The 15,627-nt window shown below is 57.5% G+C and overlaps 1 protein-coding gene across 2 annotated transcripts in view; it reads left to right on the forward strand.

The window, feature by feature from the left end:
* Window positions 1–14,938, forward strand: part of IRF5 (interferon regulatory factor 5) — a 37,577-nt gene extending 22,639 nt beyond the window's left edge. The window contains exons 3-10 of one of the 2 annotated variants that reach the window (XM_077837640.1): window positions 5,294–5,505; window positions 6,244–6,433; window positions 9,653–9,705; window positions 10,856–10,886; window positions 11,976–12,287; window positions 12,527–12,916; window positions 13,191–13,309; window positions 14,102–14,938. In XM_077837640.1, the coding sequence (XP_077693766.1) occupies window positions 5,332–5,505; window positions 6,244–6,433; window positions 9,653–9,705; window positions 10,856–10,886; window positions 11,976–12,287; window positions 12,527–12,916; window positions 13,191–13,309; window positions 14,102–14,338 (1,506 nt within the window). In that variant the 5' untranslated portion in view covers window positions 5,294–5,331 and the 3' untranslated portion in view covers window positions 14,339–14,938. Of the gene's footprint in view, window positions 1–5,293; window positions 5,506–6,243; window positions 6,434–9,652; window positions 9,706–10,855; window positions 10,887–11,975; window positions 12,288–12,526; window positions 12,917–13,190; window positions 13,310–14,101 lie in introns of those variants that run through there. The other variant, XM_077837649.1, reaches the window with a different exon arrangement.
* Window positions 14,939–15,627: the final 689 nt, after the last annotated feature.

A 15,627-nucleotide genomic window follows, 5' to 3' on the forward strand; every position in this document is an offset into this window, starting at 1 on the left:
AAGTCTGTTCTCGTGGGTAAGATGAAATCCCTCCCCTCATTTATTTCCGGATGTAGTAGAGGCCAGAAGAAGATATAAAGGTTTATTATATGAGACGCCTCCCAAGAATATCTTAGATCCTTGTGGAAGGATTTTGAAGCAGAAGCGAATTCTAAAAATTCTTCCCCATTTTGGAAGATGGCAGCTTTAGCGCTGGTAGGTACGCTCCAGTTGAGGAGCCCCATATTCATGATGAAGCCCAGGTAGTACACTTTGGCCAGGGCCTTAGTGATTCCGCTCAACCAATTTTACATCTACCATAGCTGGTGCAATGAGGAATCCTCTCTTGGGTTGACCGCTCCGGCCTTCCGAAATGGACAGAGAATTGCAGCTTCAGGGGAAGATTTTCTCCTGATGGAAGTTTTTTAGGAGAATCTTAATTGGTTCTCCCCAGTCTTTGGCTAAATTATTTACCGTCATTAACCAAATTGGATGGGTTCTGTCTGGCTGGCTGGATATCCAGTCTTGTCGTTCCTATTTTTAAAACAGGGCTAGAAAGAATCCTGCTTCATGTAGAGTTATTAGCTGGTTATATGTGTCAGAGAAAATGTACTCCAGATGTTTAATATCTCAGCTTGAAATAGGGGCTTTCAAGGCTAATTTATTACAGGCAGAGCAGTCCAGTTTTAGGGCGGGTAGGGCCACAATTGATAATTGCTTTATTTTATCCTATATGATTTATAAATATATGGGGTGCTACAGTGTGTGTTGCTTTCTTAGATCTAAAGATGGCGTTTGGTTCTATTGATCAAGGCAAACTTTGGGTGACATTAAGAAGGATGGGTAACAATCATAGAATATCTCCCACAGTATTCTTGTCAGCAAGTTAAGGAAGTATGGGCTGGATGAATGCACTATAAGGTGGGTAGAAAGCTGGCTAGATTGTCGGGCTCAACGGGTAGTGATCAATGGCTCCATGTCTAGTTGGCAGCCGGTATCAAGTGGAGTGCCCCAAGGGTCGGTCCTGGGGCCGGTTTTGTTCAATATCTTCATAAATGATCTGGAGGATGGTGTGGATTGCACTCTCAGCAAATTTGCGGATGATACTAAACTGGGAGGAGAGGTAGATACGCTGGAGGGGAGGGATAGGATACAGAAGGACCTAGACAAATTGGAGGATTGGGCCAAAAGAAATCTGATGAGGTTCAATAAGGATAAGTGCAGGGTCCTGCACTTAGGACAGAAGAACCCAATGCACAGCTACAGACTAGGGACCGAATGGCTAGGCAGCAGTTCTGCGGAAAAGGACCTAGGGGTGACAGTGGATGAGAAGCTGGATATGAGTCAGCAGTGTGCCCTTGTTGCCAAGAAGGCCAGTGGTATTTTGGGATGTATAAGTAGGGGCATAGCGAGCAGATTGAGGGACGTGATCGTTCCCCTCTATTCGACATTGGTGAGGTCTCATCTGGAGTACTGTGTCCAGTTTTGGGCCCCACACTACAAGAAGGATGTGGATAAATTGGAGAGAGTCCAGCGAAGGGCAACAAAAATGATTAGGGGTCTAGAACACATGACTTATGAGGAGAGGCTGAGGGAGCTGGGATTGTTTAGCCTGCAGAAGAGAAGAATGAGGGGGGAATTGAAAGCTGCTTTCAACTACCTGAAAGGGGGTTCCAAAGAGGATGGCTCTAGACTGTTCTCAATGGTAGCAGATGACAGAACGAGGAGTAATGGTCTCAAGTTGCAGTGGGGGAGGTTTAGGTTGGATATTAGGAAAAACTTTTTCACTAAGAGGGTGGTGAAACACTGGAATGCGTTACCTAGGGAGGTGGTAGAATCTCCTTCCTTAGAGGTTTTTAAGGTCAGGCTTGACAAAGCCCTGGCTGGGATGATTTAACTGGGAATTGGTCCTGCTTCGAGCAGGGGGTTGGACTAGATGACCTTCTGGGGTCCCTTCCAACCCTGATATTCTATGATGATTCTATGATTCTATGATCAGGGTTGGAAGGGACGTCAGGAGGTCATCTAGTCCAATAGATGCTCAAAGCAGGACCAATCCCCAATTAAATCATCCCAGCCAGGGCTTTGTCAAGCCTGACCTTAAAAACCTCTAAGGAAGGAGATTCTACCACCTCCCTAGGTAACGCATTCCAGTGTTTCACCACCCTCTTAGTGAAAAAGTTTTTCCTAATATCCAACCTAAACCTCCCCCACTGCAACTTGAGACCATTACTCCTCGTTCTGTCATCTGCTACCACTGAGAACAGTCTAGATCCATCCTTTTTGGAACCCCCTTTCAGGTAGTTGAAAGCAGCTATCAAATCCCCCCTCATTCTTCTCTTCCTCAGACTAAACAATCCCAGTTCCCTCAGCTTCTCCTCATAAGTCATGTGTTCCAGTCCCCTAATCATTTTTGTTGCCCTCCGCTGGACTCTCTCCAATTTTTCCACATCCTTCTTGTAGTGTGGGGCCCAAAACTGGACACAGTACTCCAGATGAGGCCTCACCAATGTCGAATAGAGGGGGACGATCACGTCCCTCGATCTGCTGGCAGTGCCCCTATGTATACATCCCAAAATGCCATTGGCCTTCTTGGCAACAAGGGCACACTGCTGACTCATAATCTTGTTGAATCAGAATCTTCTACGTGACTTCTGCTCTACAGTAAATTTTCATCCTACATGAAGTAAATAACTAACTGTCAATTATTTAAATATGTCTTAAAACCTGCACTAGAACGTCACGTGATCCCACATTACTAGGGATATCTCACCTTCCTTCAAAAACATGACTCACCATTTTGCAGGCACTTTTAGCCACTTCAGGGGAGTGTTTCTTCATTATGTCCAGTGCATTAATGTGTATTCCTTTTGCCAACAGAACCTTTCTAATATTTACATTACAATCTGAGACTTTCAACTCGTTTGGAGTCTCTAGCCCAGGGCAATATGGCTATCAGGGTCAGAACTAAAATCAACATTTTCCTTGTTTCTAGGGGAGTATGCCCAGGATGCCTTCTAGCTCCTCCTCTTTTTAATTTACATATTAATGAAGTGGTGGATGTTTTAATGGAAGATAATTTTTCTCTGCCACAAATTAAGGGTCGGCCTATCCCAGAGTCATTGTATGCTGATGATGGGGTTGTTTTATCACTAACTCCCCCAGTTATTTTCTCGTTTTCCCTCTCATGGTAACTCTCACTGTAACTAAATTATAAGGTCAAGGTCATGATTTTGGGGAAGAACCCCTCTGCAAATTGAGTGGAAGCTAGGAAGGCCACCCTGTGGAACAAGTCTCTGCTTTTACTTAGTTAGGGATAAAGTTTTATCATTCGGACCACTGGTCCCCTTGTCATAAAGACTTAAACCAAAAGGCCCTTAGCTCTGCTCCGTTTTACATGCTCATATGGTGGGAACAGAGTTGCCCCTGGCACTAAGAATTTTTAATGCAAAAATAATATTCTAGGTCATCTATGGGGTTGAAATTTGGTTAAGGGGACAAATTTTGGCCTTAGAGATTGTTCAAAATATTTTTTTGAGGAGACTTTTATTTCTCCCAAAGTCTACCCCTGCCTCGTTTTTACATGCCAAGCTGGGTGTTCTTTCTGTAAGTAGTAGAGCTTGCATTGCTTTTCTTATATTTTGGTTTAAAATCTGTCCCCTTCCAGATTATAAATTGCCCCTTCTTTGCCTCCAGGAGATGGAGGAACAACCTGTGTGCTCCTTATTTCCATGGTATAACACTCGCCAATTTATCACAGCTACGTTGGCTTTTTCTGCTACTCACTTTATTGTCAATATCTTTTAATTGATATCATCAGCTGCTCAAACAGAACATGACAGCCCATACCCAAGAAGAATATCTGGCTATGACTCATGATTCCAAGTTTGCTTTTGGTTTTTTCCTTTGAAGATGGCCTATGTCTTTTTGAACTATATTTGAGTGAGTTCTCAAACCCCTGTTGCTTAAGGCACAGACTCAGCTAAGATTCCAAACCATGGAAACTGCTGTCCTTCAAGCTGTTGAGAAGTTCCCTCACATCTTCGGCTTTGCCGATGTAAATCTGGAGTGCTGGAGGACCTACCTCACTCTCTTTTGGATTTTAGAATTTTCCAGCTTCTGAGAGCACGCGGGATTTTACCTCTTGTGCAGGAAACGAGCTTTGATCACCATCTCCAAGGATGTTTTTAGTTTCTTCTCAGTCGCTGGCAGTAATCAAATCAGTGGCAATCTTTGCCCTTTTAGCATTGTGCTGAAGAAGAGAGTTTTTATTAGGCTCTGACTGACATTTTAATGGATCATGTATATCAGTGTTTCTCACCGACCGGTTCGTGGACCGGTGCCCGTCCCTGAGATCCCCTGACACAGTTTAGGAAGGCAGCAAGCCCGTCTATGGTATCGAAAAGGTTGAGAAACATGGATATAGATGTGGTTACTTTAGACTTGTAGATTTGTCTTTTTGTATTTGCAGCAGACGTGTCATAGGTAAGGCTACGATTTAGTCACGGAGGTTGCAGAAGTCACGGAATCCATGACTTCCAGCGACCTCTGGGACTTCAGCCCGCAGTGGTGGGGAGCTGCAGGGTCCCCTGTTGCCCGCATGGGAAAGGGAGCTGTAAGGTACCCCCATCACCTCTAGCGGCCCCCGGAGCTCCAAGCTTGCTGCAGGCGGTGGGAGTACCCTACAGCTCCTGGACGCCGTGGGTGGGGGGGAACCCCTGAGCTCCCGGCCGCCGCGGGCTCCCGGAGTACGGGCAGCAGGGGCACCCCAGAGCTCCTGGCTGCTGCAGGCGGCGGGGGCCCCAGCAGCTCCCAGCCATGGACAGCGGGGGACCCTGAAGTGCCGACACGCAGTCCGCGGTGGGAGCTCCTAGCCGGATCCCCATTTTGTCACGGATATTTTTAGTAAAAATCAGGGACAGGTCACGGCTTCCGTGAATTTTTGTTTATTGCCTGTGACCTGTCCGTGACTTTTACTAAAAATATCGGGGACCAAATCTTTGCCTTAGTCACAGGGCGATTTAATAAAATTGACTTGAATAAAGAAAGAAGACCAGGCTGGACAAACCCCCATCAGAGATGGTCCAGGGTTACTTGGTCCTGCCTCAGCGCAGAGGGCTGGATTTGGTGACCTCTTGAGGTCCCTTCCAGCCTGACAGATCTGGGGGTCTGTGAAGAACGGGGAAGGGAGGACTCTGCCTCCCCCCCACTATTATCCCTGCCCTTCCCCCTCCCCTCATTCCTTCCCCCTTAGCTCTGCCCTCTCCCCAGGGTACCTGGCCCTGTAACAGACTCTCCCTCTCTCTGTCTGCAGGCTAGTGGCCGGCGTGGCCCTGCGGGCCGTGAGTCGCCATGAACGCGCATCCCCGTCGCATCCGCCTGAAGCCCTGGCTCATCGCCCAAGTGAACAGCAACCAGTACCCAGGCCTGCAGTGGGTGAACCCCGAGCGCAAGCTCTTCTGCATCCCCTGGCGCCACGCCACCCGGCACGTCCCCACACAGGATGACGAGAACACCGTTTTCAAGGTGACCGCCCAGGGGGCCTGTGGGATGCCAGGCTGGGCTGGGGGTACCCTTTGGGGCACATGGCACCCAGCTGACATGTAAGGAACGGGGTTGGCTGGTCATGCGCGCAATGCGACGTGACCCCAACTGGGACTCCCAGGAGCTGCTGCACTGGGGCAGGCTATGGGTCCCTCTGCCCCCTTGGGATGGGAGGCTCATGGGATGGCATAACCCCCTGGTGTCCCAGAATGCACCCTGCTAGCTGCATGGGACTAGCCACCAGGCCGCTCAGTTAGCCGCCTCTTGAGGTGTTTGAAAAGGCCTGTTTTCCCCCCTGTGAAACGGGGCCGATCGTACCAGCCTCGCAGCAGGAGGCGTGATGTCCGCACCCCTTTTTGAACTGCCCTGTGGACGCAGCTGCGAGGGGTGATGTGCTGCTGTCGGCCAGGCCTGGAAGCCCGTGGCGTTTTATGCCAGCCGGTGTCACTGCAGAAGCCGACACAGGCTCTGGCCCTGGTGCTGGCCCGCCAGTGAATTATACGTTGTGTCAGGAGAGCATCTCCGAGCTGCCTTCTCCCCAGGCCACCCCCTGGCTGCCCCTTGTCATCGCTCAGCCGATGGCAGCTCAGGAATGAAACTTTAATCAACTGACCATACAGGCGAAAGCTTGGATTTCCTGAGCTCCTAGCACTGGGGCTGGGCTGGGGCTTGACCTATGTCTGTGACCACCCCCCTACCCCATGAATCCCAACCTCTCAGGCCTGGGCCAAGGAGACTGGCAAGTACAATGAAGGTGTAGATGAGCCGGACCCAGCCAAATGGAAAGCCAACCTGCGCTGTGCCCTCAACAAGAGCCGCGAGTTCAAGCTGATCTACGACGGCACAAAGGACACGCCCATGCAGCCCTACAAGATCTACGAGGTGTGCGAGGGCCACCAGCCCAACGGAGGTACCAGCAGCCCGGGCAAGGGGGATCCAGGGGATAGAGTGTACTCAGACTGTCAGAAAGCCCCTCGCCAAAGGCTCTTGAGCAAAGTAAGCTGTCGTGGGATAGGAGGGAAGGTTCTCTCATGGATTGGTAACTGGTTAAAAGATAGGAAACGAAGGGTAGGAATAAATGGTCAGTTTTCAGAATGGAGAGAGGTAAATAGTGGTGTCCCTCAGGGGTCTGTTCTGTGGCCAGTACTGTTCAACATATTCATAAATGATCTGGAAAAGGGTAAACAGTGAGGTGGAAGAATTTGAAGGTGATACAAAACTACTCAAGATAGTTAAGTCCCAGGCAGACTGTGAAGAACTGCAAAAGGATCTCTCAAAACTGGGTGACTGGGCAACAAAATGGCAGATGAAATTTATTGTTGATAAATGCAAAGTAATGCACATTGGAAAACATAATCCCAACTATACCTATAAAATGATGCAGTCTAAATTAGCTGTTACCACTCAAGAAAGATCTTGGAGTCACTGTGGCTAGTTCTCTGAAAACATCCACTCAATGTGCAGCGGCTGTCAAAAAAGCAAACATAATGTTGGGAATCATTAAGAAAAGGATAGATAATAAGACTGAAAATATCATATTGCCTCTGTATAAATCCATGGTTCGCCCACATCTTGAATACTGCGTGCAGATGTGGTCGCCCCATCTCAAAAAAGGTATATTGGAATTGGAAAAGGTTCAGAAAAGGGCAACAAAAATGATTAGGGGAATGGAACAGCTTCTGTAGGAGGAGAGATTAATAAGACTGGGACTTTTCAGCTTGGAACAGGGACAACTAAGGGGAGATACGATAGAGGTCTATAAAATTATGACTGGTGTGGAGAAAGTAAATAAGGAAGTGTTATTTACTCTGTCTCCGGGGTTGTGAGTTCAATCCTTGAGGGGACTGTTCAGTTGATCTGGGGCAAAAAATGGTGATTGGTCCTGCTTTGAGCAGGGGGTTGGACTAGATGATCTCCTGAGATCCCTTCCAACCCTGATATTCTGTGATTTCATAACACACGTACTGGGGGGGTCACCAAATGAAATTAATAGTCAGCAGGTTTAAAACAACAAAAGAAAGTATTTTTTCACACAAGGCACAGTCAATCTGTGGACCTCCTTGCCAGAGGATATTATGAAGGCCAAGACCGTAACAGGGTTCAAAAAAGAACTAGATAAGTTCATGGAAGATGGATCCATGAATGGCTAGTAGCCAGGATGGGCAGGGATGCTGTCCCTAGCCTCTGTTTGCCAGAAGCTGGGAATGGGCGACAGGGGATGGATCTCTTGATGATTCTCTGTTCTGTTCATTCTCTCTGGGGTACCTGCCGTTGGCCACTGTCGGTAGACAGGATACTGGGCTAGATGGACCTTTAGTCTGACCCAGTATGGCCGTTCTTATGGTAAGGGGGGACTGGGTTGGGGGAGGAGGGGAACTGGGGGCAAGCAGGGTACCTGGAAAGGAGGCTGCTGGGAAAAATGAGGGTTGGGGTCCTCTTTTCTGAGGGGGGGGCAGGAGGATAACACCCCCCTTGCCCCCCCGCCGCCTGGGCTTCTCTGGCCTATTTCCCATCTTCGGCGGCCCCACCTCAGAGCTGCAGAGGCTAGGCAGGGGCTGCCTGGTGAGCCCCTCAGTGCTTGGGGGCGCTGCCTGTGCCTCCACCCAACAAAAACCCCACAAACAGGCCCCACAACACCTCCAGCCCCCTCCAAAAACCAGGCCCCGGGACCCACTGCCCCTGCAACCCAGCTACCAGGCCCCGTGACCCCCCTTCCCTCGCCTCACTCAGCTACCAGACCCCATGACACCCCATCCAGCAAACTCACCCTGCAAACAGGCCTCGTGACCCATCCCTGACAACCCAGCTAACAGGCCCCATGACTCCCCACCAAACCCCGGCTAACAGCCCATGTGACCCCCCCTGCACAGGGGGACCAGGTGTCCGGTTTTCGATGGGAGTGCCCAGTCGAAAAGGGACCCTGGTGGCTCCAGTCAGCACTACAGAGCGAGCCATTAAAAGTCCGCTCAGCGGCGTAGTAGAGCTAAGGCAGGCTGGTCCTTACCTGTCCTGGGTCCACGCTGCACCCTGGAAGCGGCCAGCAGGTCCGGCTCCTAGGCGGGGTCGCCACGGGCCTCCGCGCGCTGCCCCCGCCCCGAGCACTGGCTCTGCACTCTCATTGGCTGGTGCGTGCGGGCGAGAGCAGCCCATGGAGCCTCGTGGCCCGCCCACCTAGGGCCTGGATCTGCTGGCTGCTTTCAGGGTGCAGCATGGAGCTGGGACAGGCAGGGAGCCTGCCTTAGTGCTGCTGACCGGGAGCCGCCTGAGGTAAGCCCACGCCCCGAGCCCCTGCCCTGAGCCTCCCCCAAACCTGGAGGCCCCTCCTATACCCCAAAGCCCTCAGCCCCCTGCACCCCAACCCCATGCCTCAACCTGCAGCCCCCTCCCACACTCTGAGTCCATCGGCCCCACCCTGGAGCCCCCTCCTGCACCCCAAACCCCTCATCCCCAGCCCCACCCCAGAGCCTGCACTCCCAGCTGGAGCCTTCACCCCCTCCTGCTCCCCAACTCCATGCCCCAGCCCTGAGCCTCTTCCCGCACCATGACCCCCTCATTTCTGGCCCCACCCTGGAGACTGCACCCCCAGTTAGAGCCTGCACCCCCTCCCGCACCCAACCCCCTGGCTCAGCCCAGTGAAAGGGAGTGAGGGTGGGGGAGAACAAGCCACTGAGGGAGGGGGAATGTAATGAGTGGGGGGTGGGGTCTCAGGGAAGGGGCGGAGCTAGGGTGTTGGGTTTTGTGTGACTAGAAAGTTGGCATCTCTACCCCCACACACTCGCAGCACCCAGCTAACAGCTCCCATGACTGCCCACCCAGCAAACCCGCCCTGAAAACAGACCCTCTGACCCACCTCCCACAACTCAGCTAACAGGCCCCTGGGCACCCCCCAGGCCCTCCAAAAAACAGGACCCATGACCCACGCCCCGCAACCCAGCTAAGAGGTTCCGTGACGCACCCCAGACACTCTCACTCGGCCCAGAAAACAGGCCCCATGATCCCGCCCAGCTAGCAGGCCCTGTGACTCCAGCCTCACCCCCAACTAACAGGCCCCATGACACACCCCCTGCTGCCAGCGGGCCCCAGGACTCCCACGTGTGGCTTGCTAACCGCCCCCGTGTCTCCATTGTAGACTCGCTGGCCGGGGAGGATCACACCTGCTGCCTGGGCGAGGAGGATGAGGAGGTGAGTGAGTGAGGGGGTTGGTGGAGCAGGCCAGCGCGTGAGTGTGGGTGCAATAGGGCCAGAAGGCTACTAGTCATTACGCACTTCGCAGGCTGCCAGAGCTTGCCATTGAGTGTCCCCTGAAAACCCGGGGCAGAGCGCTGCGCGTGCCCCACCTGCTGAACAGCGCTGCGTCTGCTAGCCCACGGGCTGGCTGCCGAGGCCCTGGGGTGGGGGAATCCCTTCGGCTGCATGGGCATGCCCTAGTGTTGCCAGGCGTCCGGTTTCCAACTGGAACCTTCAGTCGAAAAGGGACCCTGGCAGCTCCGGTCAGCACTGCTGACCGGGCTGTTAAAAGTCCGGCTGGCGGTGCTCCGGGGCTAAGGCAGGCTCCCTGCCAGCCCTGGCTCCATGTGGCTCCCGGAAGCGGCTGCTGCGTCCAGCTCCTAGGCACGGGGTGGCCAGGGAGGCTCCACGCGCTGCCCCCACCCTGAGGGCCGGCTTTGCAGCTCCCATGGGCCAGGAGCCACAGCCAATGGGAGCTGTGGGGGCGGTGCCTGCAGGGGTGGGCAGCGCGCAGACCCACCTGTCCACACTTTTGCCAAGGAGCCGGACATGCCGGCCGCTTCCGGGAGCTGCCTGAGGTCAGCGCTCCCTGGCTGGAGCCCATACCCCACACCCCCTCCTGCACCTTAACCCCCTGCCCCTGTCCTGAGCCCTCTCCTGGAGCCTGCACCCCCTCCTACACCCCAATCCCCTGCCCCAGCCCTGAACCCCCTCCCTCACCCAAACTCCCTCCAAGAGCCTGCACCCCATCCTGCCCCCGCCCTGAGCCCCCTCCCGGAGCCCGCATCCCCTCCTGCACCCCAACACCCTACCCCAGGCCTGAGCCCCCTTCTGCACCCCAAGCCCCTCATCCCTGGCCCCACCCCAGAGCCCGCACCCCCAGCCGGAACCCTCACCCCAACCCCCTTTCTCAGCCCTGTGAAAGTGAGTGAGGGTGGGGGAGAGCAAGCGACGGGGGGGGATGGAGTGAGCGGGGGCGGGGCAGGGGCGTTAGGTTTTGTGTGATTTGAAAGTTGCCAGCCCTCCTCTGCCCCCTCCCCAGGGTCTGTCACAGGCCCCTGGGCGCCCTCCCCCAGTAACCGAGCACCTCCTGTCTCTCTCACAGCTGCAGAAAATGACGACGCTGACGATAGCGGGTGAGTGCTGGGGGGCCGGCCGGGGTGCCTGGCAACTTGGGGATGGGGCTAGCAGGACTTGCAGGGCTGGTCTGCTCCCTCCATCTACTTAGCCCCGGGGACAAAGCCACTCTGCTGCCCGGTTAAACCCCTCCCTCCCTCCCTCGGGTGCCCTGCAAGCTCGGGCAGTGCCCAGGCCCTGCGGCAGGCGCTGGGGCTGGTGCCAGGTGCCGGCGTGGCCTGAGGCCGGGGATGGTGATGGAGCAGGGCGACCTCATCCAGCTCGTGGGCCGGGACGCCAGCCAGGGCGTCTCTCGGCCTTGCCCCGGCCCATTGGCGGGGTCACTGCGGCCCAGTTGCCCGGGGCCAGCACCCCTTGGTGCAGAGTCTCGTCACCCCTGAGCACCCCCCTGCATTCCATAGGGCTCTGAGCCCCTCCCTCTCCCTACGACGTCCTCCTGCCTGAGTCTGCCCCCTCCGCCCCTGCTCCACCCGGACCCCCACCTCCACAGGGAAAGGAGAAGGGGCTGTGACATGGTGTGGGGTCCTGCCGGCTCAGCCCCATGGGCTCCCCCTGCTCTGTGCCCAGAGCCACCTGCAGCCGATCAGGGAAGGTGGGGCAGAGGAGAGCGATGCACTCAGCAGCCTCCAATGCCCCCCGCCCAACTCCAACGGGAGCCTGAAAGCTGTGGGGAGAAACACAGGGTGGTCCCTCTCTTCCCCAGTCGCGGGCTGGGTCTGTCCCCCAAGCAGACAGTCCCAGCTACCAAAGTGCCCTGGGGGCTTGGCTGGCACAGCAAGATCCCACTCCAGGTTGGGGGCTGCCCCTCTTTTACCCTCGATCCACCCTCCCGTGTGGGGCACTAAAGGACCAGCTCCCATCCGGAAGGGTCAGTTGTTTTCCTCCTTTGCTCTCCGTTAGGGTGAGGGCCCTTGCACCAGGGTTGCTGGAGAGCAGGAGCCGTGTGCCGAGGGGGTCCCGGACCGCTGGCCCTCCCCCAGGGCCTGGGTGTTGGGTGTCGTGGGCTGGAGCCGGCATGGCTGGCGATGCCAGCGGCTGGCTTGGGCTGACGAGGGGATCCTGAGCCAGGGTGCTTTGCTGTCTTGCAGATGGCAGCCAGGGCGTGGAGCCGCTCCCCTCCTACGTGTGGCCGAAGCAGGAAGTCCAGTATCCCAGCGCCTGCGGGAACGGGTCCTTCCCGCCGCTGGGCACCCAGGAACTCCTCCACCCGGACGTGTCGGCACCTCCGCCTCCCACCGTCGGTGCCTTCACCGCCGGGGAGCTGCCGGCCCAGAACCCTACCGGGAGCATGCCGCTGGGGGGGCCGGGCAGCCTGCAGAACCTGCCCCCCGCGGACGTGTCTCTGCAGCCCATGGAACAGTTCATCCCCGACCTGCTCATCAGCCCGCACATGCTGCCATGTAAGACCCCCCTGCCCGCCCGCTCTGCCTGGGGCTGCCCTCCCCATCGGTGCTTCCTTGCCCTGTCTCTTCTAGTCTGGGGCGCGGGCTGCACGCCGTTCCCTCCGGACAGCACCCAGCGCCGTGACCAGGCCGGGGGAGAGGCTGAGGGGAGGTAGCGGCGTGACGGTGGCACAGGGTTATCAGGGCCCCCCCGATTGCCCCGGCTAATGGGCTTGTCTCGCTCTTCCCGCGGCCAGTGACCGACCTGGAGATCAAGTTCCAGTACCGCGGCCGGCCGGCCAGCTCCCTGACCATCAGCAACCCCCACGGGTGCCGGCTGTTCCACAGCAGCCTGGAGCCCACGCACGAGCAGGTGGAGCTGTTCGGGCCCGTGACGCTGGAGCAGGTGCGGTTCCCGAGCACCGAGCACATCCCCCACGAGAAGCAGCGCTTCTACACCCACCAGCTGCTGGACGCCATGGACCGGGGCCTGATCCTGGAGCTGCAGGGACAGGACATCTATGCCGTCCGGCTGTGTCAGTGTAAGGTCTTCTGGACGGGGCCCTGCGCCGGCGAGCGGGCCGGCCCCAACCCCATCGAGCGCGAGAGGAAGATCAAGCTCTTCAGCCTGGAGAGCTTCCTCAACGGTGAGCAGAGGGGACCCTCCACATCCTGGCGCCCCGGCCCTGGCCTCCCCACGTGGCTTCTCTGCCCCCAGCTTTCCTGGCTGCCATTCCCCTAGGGCCCCTCTCCTCTGGCCCTGGCCCTGGCCCTGGCCCTGGCCCTGGCCCTGGCCCCTCCCACACGGCGGGAGGGCGGGGCGGGGCGGGGGGGGATTGCTAGATGCTGGGCGGCGGAGGGGTTTGGAAATGCCACGGGGTCCCCGCCCCTCATGCTGTGTCTCCCTGTGGGGCTCCCTAGGGCTCATCCTGTTCCAGAAGGGGCAGACCAGCACGCCGCCCCCCTTCGAAATCTTCCTCTGCTTCGGAGAGGAGTGGCCGGACCAGAAGCCGAAGGAGAAGAAACTTATCACTGTCCAGGTAAGGGGTCCCCCACCCGCTCTCGCCGCTGGGAGCAGGGCCTAGGGCCCAGCTGCGGTCCTGTCTGCTGGTTTGGCTCTGTTAAGGACCCTCCGCCCTCTCTGCCCTTGCTCCTTCCCAGTCTGCAGCAGGACACGCCAGCCATGGAACTATGGCCCTTCCAAGCTGGGGTGCCTGATGGCCCAGCGCCCCGGGCCCCTGGACTGCACTGAACTCCATGCACGCAGGCCAAGGCTAGAACGAGGACGCGCCCGCAGACCCACATGGGCCCCCAGCAACAGCCCAGAGAAGGCCGAGTGGTTGGGACCGGGGGACGCCTGCAGCTTGCGAAGGGGGAGTTGAGGGCCAGGCGTGTGCGCGATACCCTTCCCGAGCAGGGGGTCACCAGAGCATCTCGGGCTGGGAGTGGGGTGACCGATCAGTACTTGGACGGGACACTCGGTCACCAATTCCTCGCTGCTCCCTCGTTCAGCAGGCCCCCTGGTCATGCCGACCGCTCCCCCCCTCCCCTCCCTGGGCCAAGCTCGGAGATTTTCACACTGCCTAATCGCAGCCCTGGCCTGCTGGGAGGGGCGGAGACGCAGCAGCAAGAGGAGGCTGTTACCCGGCAGGGTTCAGCGGAGAGAAGGGAACGTGCTCGGAGCAGGGCTGTAGCAGGGAGTGGGTAACTCAGCCCCGGATCCTTCCAGGAAGTGGGGGGCAGACAAGGGGTTGAGTCTGGGAAGGGGCAGGGGTGAGCAGGCTGCAGAGGGGAGCGGGCTAGCTACGGCCTGCTGTTTGTCTGCCACCCAGGTCGTGCCAGTGGCCGCCCGCATCCTGCTGGAGATGTTCTCTGGGGAGCTCTCCTGGTCGGCAGACAGCATCCGCCTGCAGATCTCCCATCCGGACCTGAAAGACAAGATGGTGGAGCAGTTCAAGGAGCTGCATCAGCTCTGGCAAAACCAGCAGAGCCTGCAGGCCCCCCCGGCCTCGACCCTGGAGCCAGGCCCGGGCCCTTGGGCAATGCAGGCCAGCAGCATGCAGCAGTGAGGACGTGGGCACGTCGTAGACACTCACCCGCTTCCCCTCCCTCCTGAGGGGCGCCCGTGTGAGCCTGGCCGTGCACGCCAGCCCCGAGGAGGGGGAGACGAGGCAAACTGATCTCCACTGCTTCAGCTACAGGGCGATGCTCCGCCGGATCCGTCAGCGCAGGCTGCCCCCCAACCTCCCAGCTACCAGCTGTGGCCCCCAAAGGGGCCGGGGGGAGGGGGCTCTTCCTGCATGGGATGGGTGGAGGCCGGCCCACACCATCGCCTGCTGGGAATACGCTAGGCTGCGGGCCAGGCCCCACCTTGCCAGAGCACTGCAGGGCCAGGCAATGCCTGCCATGGAGGAAAGAGACGGGGTTAGACTCACAGCCCTGGGCATTTATGGGAACTCTGCCTGGGGGGTGGGCGGCAGGTGCTGGGGCCTGCTGAAAGGACAGGCCCGGCCGTTGGGCCTGATCCAGCCCGCGGGCGCGGCTGAGCCAGAGGCGATGCTGCATTCACAGTGGCTGGGAGCTGGCGTCACGGCCCCGGGAGCTGGCCTGGCACAGAGATGCGGCAAGGGAAGTGCTCAGCTGTTAATAAAAGCAACCACTTGCCTGCGTGCGCGGCTTCTTCTGATGGGGGCCGGGGGAGAGGACAGGGAGGGAGCCGGCCCGCTGAGCGTTCAGCGTAGGGAAAAGCACACGCTGAGCCCCCCCAGCCCAGAGCTCCTGTGCTCACTGAAACGCCCCCCCCCCGCAGGGGGAGAGGAGCTAGAGCGTAGCAAGCCCAGGCCTAAGGGCCCGCCCGGGGCTTGGCCGGCCGGGACCACAGGCAGCCTTTGACCCGCGGATTCTCTGCCTGCCTCAGCCCCCAGGGCGCGCGTGCAGGCCCAGCCGACCGCCTGCAGCCCTGTGCGCGTCGGAAACTGACCAAACCCCCCGGTTCGGGCTCCAGCACGGTGGCTGGGGGCGGGGCCCTGCTGCTCCCCCGCCTAGCCAGGCCACCAGGGAGCCGAAGCCGGGTTAGTTGCAGCCAGGAGTCTGAAGCGTTAATGACTTGGCAGCTGCCGGGCAGGTTAGCCCCCTCTTTACCATTTGTAACCGCTGGGCCGTAACCTCCTCAGCAGCGGGGCGCTTCCCCCCGAGTTCGTCACGGCTGCGGCACCGGCTGCCTGACTGAACAAGTGGGGCTGAAAAAGCCCCAGCAGGCACAGCGGTGTCTACGTTCCCTTCCCCGCGGCTTTGGCCTGGTCAGTTTTAGAGGCCAGGCAACAGCCCTTCCTTTGAGACAGGCCCCTGCTTGGACGCT

Source organism: Eretmochelys imbricata, chromosome 1 (assembly GCF_965152235.1).
Source record: "Eretmochelys imbricata isolate rEreImb1 chromosome 1, rEreImb1.hap1, whole genome shotgun sequence".
Classification (NCBI taxonomy): domain Eukaryota; kingdom Metazoa; phylum Chordata; order Testudines; family Cheloniidae; genus Eretmochelys; species Eretmochelys imbricata.